General features: G+C 46.5%; 6 protein-coding genes and 1 long non-coding RNA gene across 8 annotated transcripts; 4 read left to right on the top strand and 3 right to left on the bottom strand.

Moving 5' to 3' along the window:
• Nucleotides 1-643: 643 nt before the first annotated feature.
• LOC6504020 (something about silencing protein 10) lies at nucleotides 644-2,167 on the bottom strand. The gene is made up of 2 exons (XM_001963982.4): nucleotides 1,563-2,167; nucleotides 644-1,504 (listed from the first exon to the last, which is right to left on the bottom strand). The coding sequence occupies exons 1-2, from the start codon at nucleotides 2,043-2,045 to the stop codon at nucleotides 701-703; spliced, it is 1,287 nt and encodes a 428-aa protein (XP_001964018.1). The 5' UTR covers nucleotides 2,046-2,167; the 3' UTR covers nucleotides 644-700.
• Nucleotides 2,168-2,326: 159 nt separating this feature from the next.
• LOC6503640 lies at nucleotides 2,327-4,912 on the top strand. The gene is made up of 5 exons (XM_001963981.4): nucleotides 2,327-2,566; nucleotides 2,626-3,177; nucleotides 3,246-3,454; nucleotides 3,516-4,058; nucleotides 4,120-4,912. The coding sequence occupies exons 1-5, from the start codon at nucleotides 2,420-2,422 to the stop codon at nucleotides 4,700-4,702; spliced, it is 2,034 nt and encodes a 677-aa protein (XP_001964017.2). The 5' UTR covers nucleotides 2,327-2,419; the 3' UTR covers nucleotides 4,703-4,912.
• Nucleotides 4,913-4,941: 29 nt separating this feature from the next.
• LOC6504019 (probable serine/threonine-protein kinase fhkB) lies at nucleotides 4,942-7,431 on the bottom strand. The gene has a single exon (XM_001963980.4). It carries the CDS (start codon nucleotides 7,180-7,182, stop codon nucleotides 5,107-5,109), a length of 2,076 nt encoding a protein of 691 aa, XP_001964016.1. The 5' UTR covers nucleotides 7,183-7,431; the 3' UTR covers nucleotides 4,942-5,106.
• Nucleotides 7,432-7,767: 336 nt separating this feature from the next.
• Nucleotides 7,768-8,913, top strand: LOC6503641 (thioredoxin-T). Its single transcript, XM_001963979.4, has 2 exons — nucleotides 7,768-7,898; nucleotides 7,971-8,913. The coding sequence occupies exon 2, from the start codon at nucleotides 7,980-7,982 to the stop codon at nucleotides 8,511-8,513; it is 534 nt and encodes a 177-aa protein (XP_001964015.1). The 5' UTR covers nucleotides 7,768-7,898; nucleotides 7,971-7,979; the 3' UTR covers nucleotides 8,514-8,913.
• Nucleotides 8,914-9,242: 329 nt separating this feature from the next.
• LOC26515168 lies at nucleotides 9,243-10,630 on the top strand. Of its 2 annotated transcripts, none has more exons than XR_001408510.3 (6): nucleotides 9,243-9,512; nucleotides 9,566-9,632; nucleotides 9,685-9,945; nucleotides 9,993-10,093; nucleotides 10,149-10,345; nucleotides 10,392-10,630. It is a non-coding gene; the product is annotated as an uncharacterized LOC26515168 (long non-coding RNA). The 2 variants fall into 2 exon arrangements; XR_001408509.3 differs by having other exon boundaries at nucleotides 9,244-9,512; nucleotides 10,395-10,630.
• Nucleotides 10,631-10,733: 103 nt separating this feature from the next.
• LOC6504018 (U1 small nuclear ribonucleoprotein A) lies at nucleotides 10,734-11,719 on the bottom strand. The gene is made up of 2 exons (XM_001963978.3): nucleotides 11,209-11,719; nucleotides 10,734-11,152 (listed from the first exon to the last, which is right to left on the bottom strand). Exons 1-2 carry the CDS (start codon nucleotides 11,565-11,567, stop codon nucleotides 10,855-10,857), a joined length of 657 nt encoding a protein of 218 aa, XP_001964014.2. The 5' UTR covers nucleotides 11,568-11,719; the 3' UTR covers nucleotides 10,734-10,854.
• Nucleotides 11,720-12,049: 330 nt separating this feature from the next.
• On the top strand, nucleotides 12,050-13,568 carry LOC6503642 (cyclin-dependent kinase 7). Its single transcript, XM_001963977.4, has 2 exons — nucleotides 12,050-12,231; nucleotides 12,296-13,568. The coding sequence occupies exons 1-2, from the start codon at nucleotides 12,166-12,168 to the stop codon at nucleotides 13,286-13,288; spliced, it is 1,059 nt and encodes a 352-aa protein (XP_001964013.1). The 5' UTR covers nucleotides 12,050-12,165; the 3' UTR covers nucleotides 13,289-13,568.
• Nucleotides 13,569-13,612: the final 44 nt, after the last annotated feature.

The following is a 13,612-nucleotide window of genomic DNA, read 5'->3' as shown; positions in this document are numbered from 1 at the left end:
TATCGCTCTTCCGATGGCCATATCTTCGAAAATATCCATCCGATTCTTAAGCGAAGACCCTTAATCGATTTCTGGATCGATTCTCCGTCGATCTGCATCAAAACCTGGAAATAAAATTTCCCATCCCCATTTTTCAAAATTTTCTGATAGACCCCCTTCCAAAATGGGGAAAATCGAGAAATGCCATAATATCGCCCTTCCGATGGCCATATCTTCGAAAATATCCATCCGATTCTTAAGCAAAGACCCTTAATTGATTTCTGGATCGATTCTCCGTCGATCTGCATCAAAACCTGGAAATAAAATTTCCCATCCCATTTTTCAAAATTTTCTGATAGACCCCCTTCCAAAATGGGGAAAATCGAGAAATGCCATAATATCGCCCTTCCGAAGGCCATATCTTGGAAAATATCCATCCGATTCTTCAGCGAAGTCTCTTAATCGATTTCTGGATTGATTCTCCGTCGATCTGCATCAAAACCTGAAAATAAAATTTTCTATCGCCATTTTTCAAAATTTTCTGATGGACCCCCTTCCAAAATGGGGACCATCGAGGAATTGCACATTGTGGCCCTTGAGAAGGCCATATCTCGGCCTAAATCCATCGGATATACTCCGTATTAAATTCGAAGCTGGGACAAAATTTAAGTATAGTTTTTGGATTTTTATTGGATTAAAATGTGGACTATCTGGACTACTACTAACGGAATTTGACACTCTTGGTGACGGAAGCCTTGATGCCGGACATCTCGCCTCCGTACCGTTGAAGCTCCTTCCGAACAGTACGCACCGCACCCTTGCGACGGATAAGAGCCTTTCGGTACTTGCCGCGGTGCTTGACGCGCGGGTTGCGCAGTTCCTTCTTGCGGTGGGGAGTGAGACCCTTGTTTTTGGCCATTTGGTAGGTGATGCCACGGCGGACATCTTCCTCATCCTGCTCCTCATCCTCGTCTTCGTCCGCGCCGTCTTCCACCTCTTCATTGTCGTTCTTCTGTTTCTTATCTCCCTCATCATCGCTCGAATCATTGGCGGCCACTTCGCCATTGCTGTACTTGTTCAAGATCTGAAGCTTGGCCTTGCGCTGGGACACATCCAAAACCGTGAAGGCATCTCCGTCCTGAATCCTCTCCAGGAGAGCCTCCAGCTGGGGTCGTATATACTCCTCGTAGCGCGGCGCCAACTGATCCCTTAGCTGCTTAAGCTGGACGAGACGCTTAGCCACCGGGTGGAATTTCACGCTGCTACGTCGCGCCTTCAGAAGCAAGTAAAAGGCTACGTTGGAACAGTAGGTGGTAAGCACGGTGTGGTAGAGGCTGGCGAACTGCAAGGGCGGTACCATGGGCACACCGTGGTTCCTCACATAGTTCAAAACTGGCGTTAGAAGCTCTTTAACCTCTTCTAGATGCTTTTGAAAGTCTTGTGTGAGTCCCAGGAACTCTGGGGAATCCTTCTGGAGCAGCTGGAGTCGCTCACGTGCCGAAAGGCCAGTCAGGTCGGTAGTAATCTGCAAGACGACCCAATGGTTACCAATATATTAACACCATTTTGATTTTTAGACTCACTTTAATGCCTGGAGCCGACTTTTTGGTGGACGCATCCTCTTCATCGTCGCTGCTGTCTGCCTTAACGTCGTCCAACTGGAAGTCCGCCTCGCTGAGGCGCTTGGCCAGACGCAGCTGGATCTTCTTGGCCTCATCCTCCTCGGCGCGAGCCAGCTCCTCCTCCTGAGCATTGTAGCTGCTGTAGTCCTGGTCCACGAAGTCAGTGTTGTAGTAGGTGCTTCGCTTGCTTCCCCAGTCCATTGTGTTGGGCAGGTCGCCGTCATCATCCTCAGCTCCCTCGATGTCGCTGTCGCGCATTAGCTCTTTAACATCCCCGTCCTCATCCTCATCGTCGTCGTCGCTGAAGCCCAAAACTTCTTGGCGGGGATCCTGTTCCTGTCGTTTTTTGCGTTGTTTCCGCAGATCCTCCAGAATCTCGCGCTCCTCCTCGTCGTATTCCTTCTCGGAGCCACTCAGCTCATAGTCATCCGCTTCGCTGTCCATTTTTGTGGTATATTTGAGCAGGTATTTGTGTCGGAATCGGACTTCTTGGGCAACACGTGCACAGTAAACAAACCGAAACCCCAAAGCCAGTGTTGCCAGACGTTGTACATAAACTAGTGGTGGGCGAGAAACGATTCAAAAATATAAAATAATAATATAATTAATATAAATATCTAATATTTATTATTTTTTAATTTTAGATTAGTGTAATATTCCAATGAGTAAAATGTTTAGATAAAAACAACCTGTTCCGATTACTGTATGAATCCTGGCAACCTGGAACTGTGCTGCCAAACTGTCGGCAATTCAAATTACAGTTAATTCATCATTCCATTGACGCCTCGTTAGCTAACGATAATAAATAATATTCTAAAATGGAAGGGAAATTGAAGAAAAATAACTTGCCTCCGCTAAAAGTAAAGCTTCCGCCTAAAGTTTTTGAAAAGAAACAAAATGAAGTTGACCGCCAACTGGGCGGACGGGATTCCAGTACAGCCAAAGCTTCGCCGGACATAAATAATGTGAATTCTTTAAATACCCGGGGAAAAACCCATAAATAACTAACATTTATAAAATTTAGGTTGTTCCTGATCCTGAAGCTTCCAAAGGATTGGATGTAAAGGGTTCAAGAATTCCACAATCGTCCCGGAAAGGCCCAACTTCACAGCCCTCTGAGGGGTCTCCTGACCAAAAACGATGTACCTCCAAGAAGCCCATCAACATCTACTATTCAGAACACCATGCTAAAGTGGTTCAAGCAGAAGAAGAAAGGAAGAATGCGTTGCAACTGAACCGTTTCATTCAGCACAACAAGAAGACACCCGTGGACAATACAGAATCCCTACATGAATGGCTCGAGCCGACGGCAAGCCTTTGCCATGGGCTGGACTTGGAATCCGATCCCTCAGGCATTGTGCCTGAAGCTCTTGCCAAGGATTCGCCATTGCCGCGATCATTTGACTTGGACAGCGACGATGGAGAGGTTGTGGCGAGGACCACTAATCCTTTTGCTCAGGACTACATCGATGAATCATCGCTCCAGCAGGACAAGGATGAAAGCAATATTGAGGTGCAGCTAGCTGGGTTCAACAAGCGCCTTCAATTGCACGGAGCAGTGCCAGAGAGCTGTTTGGTCAGACATTGTCGAGTATTTCTGTTCTCTCTTATTAACCTTTTTTTTTTTTTGTATATGGAAAACAGTCGGATGCCATTTTCAAGATGGACAGGCCCAATGATGCGATTGAACTGGGCGAGGAGCTGCCGCCTCTGGCTTTGCAGGATTTCTGTACTGTCGGATCCAAAATCGTTATCTCTGTAACCGAAGTGTATGGTCCATTTCACTTCTGGTTCAACTTTGTAAACCAGATGCCCGACACAAGGGATCTGAAGGAGCTGAACAGTAATATTGCGTAAGTCTGGAGACTTATCCTCTCGTCCCATCTTTGATCACTTCTTTCTGATCCTATTTAGGCAATTCTACTCCCAGTCTACGAGGATGGGGGGCTACGATACCCCGGTAACGCCTTATTTCCTCAAAGAGGGCTACATCTGTGCGGCCAGAAAGGATTCCAGTTGGCGCCGGGCTAGGATCGTGGCCACACCGCCACCAAAAAGCGATATTGTGTCAATATACTATGTGGACTTTGGGTCTGGGGAAGAGGTGTCGCCCAAAAACCTTAAATTCCTTCCCAATTCTTATGCGCATGTGCCGGCTCTGGGTATCCGGGGATCAATGTCTCATATACATCCTCTGGGTCTGCACTGGCCACCGGATGCCATATCTCACTTCCGGCAATTGGTGGAAGACCGCGAAATTCAGGCAATAATAGACGAGGTGGACCCGCTGGAGAGGGTGCTGTCTATGCGCCTGGCGCACGACAAGGACTTTGCGCCTTCACTGAATCGTCTGCTGGTGGAGGCCGGTTTGGCGGGCAGGAGTTTTCATTTTACCAAGGATTCCATGGACTACAATGATGGGCGAAGGATTCGCTATCTTCGAGAGAGATTGCCAACGTGAGCCACATATCTTATGCGCTTGTATTGCGCTTGTAAATACCATCTTGTTCTTTTCTAGTTTCGAGATGCTGGAGACACGGCTCTTTCCCATGAATGACGAGGAATTCGAGGACCTTTTCGATGACATCATCTATGTGCCATCGTTCCACAGCTATTACGAGGTCCCGGAGATGCAGAACCCATTTCATGCTAGGCTGCGAGAGGCGCTGGTCGCCTGGATGCCGTCATACCGGGATGAGCAGCAATCGTGGATAAATAAATATAAAGACTCTTCTCCGGGGAACGAGGAGGCTGAGAAAAGGCGAGAGAGAGACATGGAGGAAGCTCAAAAAAGAAAGGAGATGGAGGCAGTGCAGAAAGCAAGAAGAGAGATGATGGAGAAACGAAGAAAGGAAGAAATCGAGGCTCAGGAACTTAAGAAAAGAGAAAGGGAGTCTGCCCAGAAGCGGAGAAGGGCCCTGGTGGAGCAGAAGAAGAAACAGGACATGGAGGCGCAACAAAAGAAGAAGCGGGATGTGGAGGATCAGGAAAATGGGAACAAAGAATTGAAGGTGCAACAAAAGAGGAGGAACGAAATGGAGGCTGCGCAGAGAAAGAATAAAGGGACTGAACTGCAAGGACCTGCAAGGACCAGGAAATAGGATGCATGCTTTAGAAAATCCTCTTTTTTTTTATAGAAATATTTAATAACTCTTTATGAGGGTTCTCTAGAAGATCTAGGAACCAGTAACCTTTGTACCAATCTTCAAAATTATATTTGTTTAAATTAGGAATCCTTTTGACCTCAATCCTGACCCCACAAAATTAATTATCTTATCTGACAACAAAAGCAATCTGTTTAAATAAAATATTGTTTTCCCCAAAAAAGAAACGCTTCGTCTCCATATTCAATACTTCCAATTTAATAAACAAAAAAATTTAATTTTTTTGCCCATGATTCGAACATTTTCTGTAAATCTGCTGCCAGTCCCATGCTGGCGGGGATGGGGCAGTTGACTGCGGCGGTCCAGGAAAGCGGTTGGGGATGCTGTTGGATATCTCCCTTTTAGAGCTCCACTGCATCCATGCACTGGAAAGTGGACATTAAGTACTCGCTGTGTGGCGACCGGTAAACAGTAGTCTGGCGCTGGTGCTGCTGGATATGATGCTGGGGCTGGGGCTGGTGGTAGTGATGGTGATGGTGCGGCTGCGGTTGCGGTTGCTCCTGCTGGAGCTGGAACAGGCTCTGTTGCTGATACTGATGCTGGTGAATCTCCATGGTGGGAGTACTGTGGTAGGAGCACATGCAGGACATATTGGGCGCACCATCCTCGTCCAGTTCCTCGATGACGGCGGACTCGGTTGTGGTCTTGGCCTTCAGGTGGTGACTGGCATTAATGAAGGGCAGCATTAGGGCGATCCTCCGCCAGTGGTTGATCGAAGGCATGGGATCCACCCCAGCGTCTATCTGAAAACGATGTTTATCCACCTGCTCCTGCTCCTGCTCCTCATCCTCCTTCCCTTCGTCTTCGTCATCATCTTCGTCGTCATCGTCATTGTCGTCGACTTCTACGTCATCATTGTTCTCGGCCTGCTCCGGCCAGGATGCGTTCCTCGGCACAAAACAGCTGGGCTGGTGTGCAGCTATGGTGGCGGAATGGGAGGGTACTGTGACCATGTCGTTGTCAGAGTCTTCGGTGGGATTGTCGTCGCGTTGTGGTGCGTGGTTGCATCCAGGTGTGGCGGCCGTGGCCGTGGTGGTGGTGGAGCTGAGCGAGAAGCGGGTCATCCGCAGGGGTGAGGTCTCCTCGCGCAGGTGCATGCGTCGTCGCTGCTCCTCCGCCTCCTCGGCCTCGTCCTCCTGCTGGACCTGTTGTCGGAGCTGCAGCTCCTGCTCCAGGGCCGTCTTACGTACCCGCTTCCCGTTGAGCGGTTGCTCCCCGCTCACTTCCTCACGACCACCGTCATTGCGTTCCTCCCCCTGACTCTCCTCCTCCTCACCATCAAGCTCGGTTGGCTCGTCACTGGTCTGTTTCTGAAGCAGCCCGTCGTCAGAGTATTCCCTATCCTGTTGGAAGCGTTCCTCCTCCGAGTAGTTCATCTGCCGGCGTATGCGCTCTTCCTCCAGCCCTAACTGCTCCAGTTCGTCGGTGTTGATCTCTTCATCGGCGACGTCATCGCTAGGGCCTTTATTGTAGGTGCCGTTGTGGTCGCGCCGGACGCGTTGCTGCTGCTCCTCCCTCGCCTGGTTGGCCAGGAAGTCCAGCTGGCTGTCCGTCATCTGACGGAAGTCCGGGTAGCGGTTCAGATATCTAGACGAACTGTGCTTCTGGCGACTCGGACGGGGGGCCGTCAGCTGGGCATGGCTAATGCTCTGTGCATGGCCTTGATGGATGTGGGTATGAGCCCGACTGGGTCCCACCTGTGCCGGGTGCGACGACTGCTGGGCCAGATGCATGGGCGAGTGACCGCCCATAAGGCGCTTCTGGCGCACCTGGAGCTGGCGCAGCAGATTCTGGCGGGACTGATCGTTCCCGTAGCTAATCCGTTTGGCCGCCCGTTCCCTCCGCTCCACTGCCTCCCGGCGGGCGTCCTGCACCGCCTGCATCTTGGCGGTGACGCGCAGTTCGTTGCGCAGGTATCCGCCGCATCCGGTCTCTGCAATCTCGGCATTACGGCGCGATATCTCCTTGCCCAGCTCCCGGGCTCGGGTCAGGGCCTCCACCCGTTGGTGGTGACGTCTCTGCTCCGGCGTTGTGACCGCCATCATTCTGTGGTGGTGACGCCGCATGACCCGCCCCCTGGCACTGGAACAGGAGCCGCCGCGGGAGCGGGCCCGGGAATGATCTCTCCCAGACTGCGCTATGGCAGCACCGCCTGCTCCGCCTCCGCCTATATTAGCGGCGTTGTTTCCATTGTTGTTGCTGTTGTTGTTACCTCCACCAGCTCCACCGTCCTTGATCTCCTCGATCTCCCTGAAGAGACGCTTCAGCCGCACCTGTCGCATCTTTAGCTCGATGGTGCGGTCATTAAACTCCTGGATCCGCTCGTACTCCTCCCGCAATCTCTGCAGCTGTCCGTTCTTCTTGCTGTTGTTGAACATGCGCCGGAAGTATGGCGTGGACTTGATCTGATACGACATGATAGTCCCCCGCGCTGTCAATTCCTCTTTTCCGGCTTTATTTTTACGGTATTGTGATTTTTATTGGGATTTACTTTTGGCTTCACTTCAAAATTTAGCAGCGTCCTAAAGGTTTTTTGGTTTGTTGACTGACGAAAGAGATTTTTTCATGTGTGAGATTTTAAGTTTTGTTAGCAAATGCCAGCTGTAAAGTGGAAACCCAATGACGTCTCCACCCGTAGCCTACTGTCGGAGAACTGAAATGGTAATGTGGGCAATTCGAGGCTAATGTGGTAAAGTACCATTCATAGAAGAAAGGGCCTACTTGGGGTCCTGGATTACTTCCTTTTCTAGAACCACCACCATAGAGAACTTTGAGGTTAGAATTGAGGCTAGAAAATGTCTCTGGTTTCATTATTTATAGTGTAAAGTATAAAGTTTGTACCACTACAGGATTTTAAAGTTAATTAGACCAAAAAAAAATGTCATGCCTTCCTTTTTTCATTTGGATCATATTCTAGGGTCTTCTTGCATCTCTCTTCATTTGAAATGAAAGCTCGTTATCGCTTTTTCCAAAATGGCTGCCTTTGCAGAGTTGCCACCTAGTCGATGTGAAATGTCAAAGCGACGTGACAAGCTCCCGTTAGGCGCCCTCATTCTTGAAAATTCTCCGTACGAGTCACAACTGCCTGGATTGTCAATCGTGTTTGAAACTCCTTTTTTTCCCTTCGTCTGAGGTGAACGTCGTGCTAAAGATCGAACAAAATTTTGAGCGAAAAACATAATTATTACTTTGTGGTACTTCGCAGTGACAAATCATGGTCTATCTGGTGCGGAGCAAGGACGATCTCGACCAGCAGCTGGCTCAGGCCCAAGACAAGCTGGTGGTGATCGACTTCTATGCCAACTGGTGTGGCCCCTGCAAGGTAATTGCCCCCAAGCTGGAGGAGCTGGCCCAGCTCTATTCCGACCGCGCCGTCGTCCTCAAGGTCAATGTGGATGAGAACGAGGAGATCACCGTAGAGTACAACGTGACCAGCATGCCGACCTTTGTCTTCATTAAGGGCGGCGAGGTGGTGGAGCTCTTTGTCGGCGGCAATTCCGACAAGCTGGCCAAGTCCATGGAGAAGTACGTAGGCGAAGTGGTGGAGAATCCGGATCAGAGCATCCGCGGCCATTCCTCCAGCCACTTGGGCGGCGGAGCGTCTCTGAACGACTCGGAGGTGGACAGCATCAGTGCCGGACCGAGCGCCACCAGTGGCAACAGCTGCGACGTCGGCATTTGTGACCTGGGCGATCGCGATCCAGGACGCGCAGTCCCCGAGGCGAAGGGCGCTGCCTTGGAGAACTGATTACACTGGAAGAAATATGCTGATTTTCCCCTACACACCCACACTTCAAACAAAAGACTATGCCAATGCAGGCACTCTGACTACACTCCCCCACATACATACTTAAATGGAAGGTATACACAATAATCCAAATACTATAACCTACATCCGTTACATCCTGTTCTGCTTTGGATTGTTGCTAGAACATATAGATTATCTCGAATGCTACACTATACACTATACCACTATACAGAAGACAGAAAACGACACCACTACTCGAATGCCATACTGAATGCTAACGTCTATTGTAACACTGACCACCATCCCATCCGGAAATATGTACAATCGACTGCTGCAAAAATTCAAAGAGTATTGCTGGTTGCTGTTTTTAATAAACTACAAAAAATGGATTGTTGCAAAATTAGAGCTTTATTTAGTTCGGGGATTATTGGCGGGAAGTTTAAAAAAGGGTTCTTCCCAGAGTTCTTTATCATTCTGATTAAGAGGTATAGAGTCTAAGTAATTGGATTTTATTTTGTATCAAGAGATGGAGAGATTAGGGATATTCTTTTGTCATTTTTGGAGGATTTAACACCTTGAACTTGACCCCAAGGCTTCAATATTATAAGGTTTTGTCAGCCAGAAACTATTTAAGAACAACTTAGCCTTGAGTTCCCTTTGAGGAACAAGTTTGCCTTGACTTTGGACATTCGTAGTTTCTGACAGCCTGACATCGAGGCAGGGAAGCTCGAACACGAATAGCTTCAGTCGTTTTCCAGCGCTTCCAGCGCTAACTTCTACTCATCCATCCAAAAAAAAATATTAAATAAGCAAAGCACCAACAAATTATAATAAAAATTGCAAAAACATTTTGGCATTAAAGATTTGGTAAACCTATTTTCGTTAAAAAATAGTCTGCACACAAAAAAAACTTGGAAAATTAGTGAAATATTGGTATTCCATATTGTGAAAAGAGCGAGGAATTTTTTATAAATTCTGTGAAGAGCTAGAAGCTTATTGGTGAGTATTTTAAATTAACAAAATAAGAACAAATAAATATATTTCATTTAAAGATTAACGCCAGAAGTAAATTTTACGCCAGAAGCTTTAAAAAAAGCAATATGGAAACCCAGGATCGTCGTAAGCTTTTCCAAATACATTCAATTTCCTGTTTAAATTCTCAATTTAATAGAGATCAAGGTGTGGATCCTTCAGCTATTGTATACAAATTAACAAAACGTCTCTCGTACCATACAAATTCCTATATCAATCTTAAAAAAAAAACAACCAAGCAACCCAAGACGATACAAAATATAATAAAAATGGGCATTCAGCCCCAAAAACTGGGGTTTCAAAAACAAACCTCCAACTTAAGTATAAGGTTTTTAAAAAAAGACAAAACTGTACAGAGGACCAACTGCTTCCAGCGCTTGATACCCAAAAAAAAAGCAAAGTAAGTTATATTTTGAATATTGAACATATATTAATATTTATTTTTAGGTTTTAATTGGACCGACGATGTTAACAAAAAAGCAGAAAGTGCGTAATGGGGATCGGATAGCCCCACGTTAGGATTAAGCTCAAAGATGATTCATTAGTTTGTGCGTAGTCCTATAAGTACTCTCTTCAATTCGTTCCTATATTCCTTCCTTACAGTAACTAGTTTGAGTTTATTCATTTATCCTTTCCGGAAGGAATTAGAATTAAAAAATATTTACAAAATATGCGGGATTCAAGGTTATGGAACAGAATAAACAGCGTATTCATTGTCCTCGCCATTGGACGAACGGCTTCCATCCATCCATCCATCGGGAACGCAGATTTAGGTCACTCTCCTCTTAGCCCTGAGAACAGTACGTACTCTGTCCTAAACACCAGCATTATTTAACAGACTTTTAGCAGGCAATTTCCAAGACTCCAGTTGCACATCTTTTGGGATCGAAAGGTGTATGTATATATATTTATCTGTTATATTGATGGAATACATTTCACGGCGTGGTATAAAAAGCATCATAATATGCGGATATACCTCCCCTGAAATTGATCGGACTAGGTACAAGCGATAAACACTACAGAGAGATACTACAGTCATCAAAATTGTGTGTTCAAATTAAATAAAATTCTTTCGGCCAAAAGGAGCCTTTGGTTTTTATGGCTATGGGGAGAAAGGGGGCGTTCTTTGGGTTAATACATTGGAGCAAACATCTCCAGCATCATAAAAATCATAAGCACGCTCTTCTGTTTTGGGTTTGGTATGTTTAAGACGATTTATTCTATTCGTTAAATTAAGAGCGTAAAAAAAAGCATATCCCATGAGTAGTTGCTCAGCCAATTACACGTGAGTCGTGTAGGGTGTAGCAGCCTACTTCTTGGCAAAGGTAATCTTCATGGCGTGCGTCGGGGTAATCTTGAAGCCTTGGAGCGCCTCCTTGGCGGCATTGCTCTGCAGCTCCGTGGTGAACTCCACAAAGGCGATGTCGTGGCGATTGGGTACCAGACGCACCTCCTTGAATCCAGGGAACTGGTTGAACAACATGGACAGCATCATCTCGTTGGTCTCCTCCGGCAGATTGGTGAGGAAAAGAATCTGGTTGGGTGGTTGTTCCGTTTGTGTGTTCGGGTTCGAGTTCTCAGCACTAGTCGGCTTCTTTTTCTTGTCCCTGCAAATCGAAAAGGTTACATTTGGCTTGTCAATCAAGGAATATCCAATACTCACTTCTTTTCGTCGGCTCCTGGTGCCGGCTTTGGAGGCTTGATCTTCTTGGGACGCTCCTTGAATGTGCCCTTAATCTTGGCCACAATATCAGAATCCGACTTGGAGTAGGCAATACGCATGGGTTTGTCGTAGAAGGGGAATCCCTGCATGGTGCGCAGCGCATTTGAGGCACTGCCAATCTCCTTAAATACAACAAACGCTTGGCCACGCATTTTGAGGGTTTTTAATGCAACGATGTCCAGGATTTGGCCGAACTGCGAGAAGATCGCGTAGAGCGACTTCTTAAGCTCCTCCTTCTTGATTTTCTCGTTCAGGTTGTTTATATAAATGGTTTGATTAGGGCGGACGTCCATTGTCATAGCCTTTTATTAGATTTAATTCAAAATACAGTAGCAAATTGACAGGACAAAACAATTTTGCCGAAAAATAGAAAACAGCAAGAAAAATGCTCCCGGTGGTAAGTGCAGTAAAACGCGAGCGGATGAAGAGAGTTGCCACTCTTTAGCGATATATCAAAGCTATCGATAACAAAAAAATATTTAATATAGTTTAATTGTTTTAAAATACTAATCTTAATGTATATCATTTAACTAAATAAATTAAATTATTATCGTGAAAACATATGGCTTTGTTTCTTATTAAAGTTATTTGCACTCATGGTAAGTTCTGAGCCATTATTGAAACCGATTTGATACAGGAAAACAGTGGTTTTTATAAATAAAGTATTCTGTTGAAGATATTGAACGAAAAAACTCATATATTTTCAAGAAAATGCAAGAAACATTCATTCTATCGATATTATGTGTTGTTTAACGATAAAGTATTGCTAACAATACTGTTTAGTCTGCCACACATGAGTTTTGTCGGGTCACACTGGCAAATTCGCCGGCACTTCTTGGTTTATATTTTGTCTTATTTATTTATTTATAGCTTTAAAACGAAAGACACGCCTGTGATATGCTGCCCAACGCCAACGACAAAAAGGACCGTTATGCTAAGCTATCATTCTTGGGCGAGGGTCAGGTGAGAAGTCAATATAAGCCTCACAGAAACCCCAAATGAATTGTTTGCTTGGTTTATATTTTAGTTCGCCATTGTTTATAAAGCCCGTGACACGGTTACCAGTCAGATTGTGGCTGTAAAGAAGATCAAGAAAGGATCCCGAGAGGAAGCCCGGGATGGCATTAACCGGACAGCTCTGCGGGAGATCAAGATCCTGCAGGAGCTGCAGCACGAGAACATCATCGGTTTGGTGGATGTATTCGGCCAGCTATCGAACGTTTCCCTGGTGTTTGATTTCATGGACACTGATCTGGAGGTGATTATCAAGGACACGAAGATTATCCTTACACCGGCTAATATTAAGGCCTACGCCATCATGACTCTGCGGGGCCTCGAATATCTACATCTGAACTGGATCCTGCACAGGGATCTGAAGCCTAATAACTTGCTGGTCAACAGCGATGGCGTTCTGAAGATTGGTGATTTCGGCTTGGCCAAGTCCTTCGGCTCGCCGAATCGCATCTACACCCACCACGTGGTCACTCGGTGGTATCGATCGCCGGAACTGCTTTTTGGCGCCAGGCAATATGGAACCGGCGTGGACATGTGGGCTGTGGGTTGTATTCTGGCAGAGCTCATGTTGCGCGTTCCCTTCATGCCGGGCGACTCTGACTTGGATCAGCTGACTAGAATCTTTGCCACACTAGGCACACCATCGGAGCACGAATGGCCCTATATCAGCAAGCTCCACGACTACCTGCAGTTTCGCCACTTCCCGGGCACACCGCTGGAGAATATCTTCACGGCGGCCGGCAACGATCTGATCCACCTCATGCGCTGCCTCTTCGCCATGAATCCGCTGAGGCGCGTGTCCTGCCAGGAGGCTCTCAGCATGCCCTATTTTGGCAACAAGCCAGCCCCAACGGTGGGTCCCAAGCTGCCCATGCCTTCGTCCGTTCTGGCCGCCAAGGAGGGCGCCAATGCAAATGCCGACGATAAGCCGCCACTCAAACGAAAACTTGTGGAGACGACGGTTCGTGGTCACAGTCTGCCCCAAAAGAAGCGCCTGCAGTTCTGATCACATACTCATGCTCTTTGGTTAGTTTTTTTCATTGTTTTAAGATAAATAGCTTTCTTCTAGTATTTGTCATTTAACTCAAGGAGTGGGAACTACCGATACTCTTTCCCATTCAAAAAAGAAACCACTTTGATTTATTTTTGCAATGTTTCCCAAACTTACTACAGAAATATTCGAAAATGTTTACTTTTTTTTCATTCCTGTAACTTATTTTGTTGTAAGTACGGTTTAGACTTAAGCTCTACGATGTGGAAGATTTATTAAAGATATCAAAACACAATGAGGTCTTCCCCAATTATGTAAAGTACATAGTTCCCTAAACTA

This window comes from Drosophila ananassae, chromosome XL (assembly GCF_017639315.1).
Source record: "Drosophila ananassae strain 14024-0371.13 chromosome XL, ASM1763931v2, whole genome shotgun sequence".
In the NCBI taxonomy this organism is placed as follows: domain Eukaryota; kingdom Metazoa; phylum Arthropoda; class Insecta; order Diptera; family Drosophilidae; genus Drosophila; species Drosophila ananassae.
Note: the sequence above shows the minus strand (reverse complement) of the source record. Positions and strands in the feature narration are given on the sequence as shown.

Coding starts and splice junctions, on each gene's coding strand:
- LOC6504020 (XM_001963982.4), bottom strand. CDS start 2,045: ATGGACAGCGAAGCGGATGACTATGAGCTGAGTGGCTCCGAGAAGGAA. Junction 1,505..1,562: donor AGTCGGCTCCAGGCATTAAA/GTGAGTCTAAAA, acceptor GTCGTCTTGCAG/ATTACTACCGACCTGACTGG.
- LOC6503640 (XM_001963981.4), top strand. CDS start 2,420: ATGGAAGGGAAATTGAAGAAAAATAACTTGCCTCCGCTAAAAGTAAAG. Junction 2,567..2,625: donor CTTCGCCGGACATAAATAAT/GTGAATTCTTTA, acceptor TATAAAATTTAG/GTTGTTCCTGATCCTGAAGC. Junction 3,455..3,515: donor GAGCTGAACAGTAATATTGC/GTAAGTCTGGAG, acceptor GATCCTATTTAG/GCAATTCTACTCCCAGTCTA.
- LOC6504019 (XM_001963980.4), bottom strand. CDS start 7,182: ATGTCGTATCAGATCAAGTCCACGCCATACTTCCGGCGCATGTTCAAC.
- LOC6503641 (XM_001963979.4), top strand. CDS start 7,980: ATGGTCTATCTGGTGCGGAGCAAGGACGATCTCGACCAGCAGCTGGCT.
- LOC6504018 (XM_001963978.3), bottom strand. CDS start 11,567: ATGACAATGGACGTCCGCCCTAATCAAACCATTTATATAAACAACCTG. Junction 11,153..11,208: donor CCAGGAGCCGACGAAAAGAA/GTGAGTATTGGA, acceptor TTCGATTTGCAG/GGACAAGAAAAAGAAGCCGA.
- LOC6503642 (XM_001963977.4), top strand. CDS start 12,166: ATGCTGCCCAACGCCAACGACAAAAAGGACCGTTATGCTAAGCTATCA. Junction 12,232..12,295: donor CATTCTTGGGCGAGGGTCAG/GTGAGAAGTCAA, acceptor TTTATATTTTAG/TTCGCCATTGTTTATAAAGC.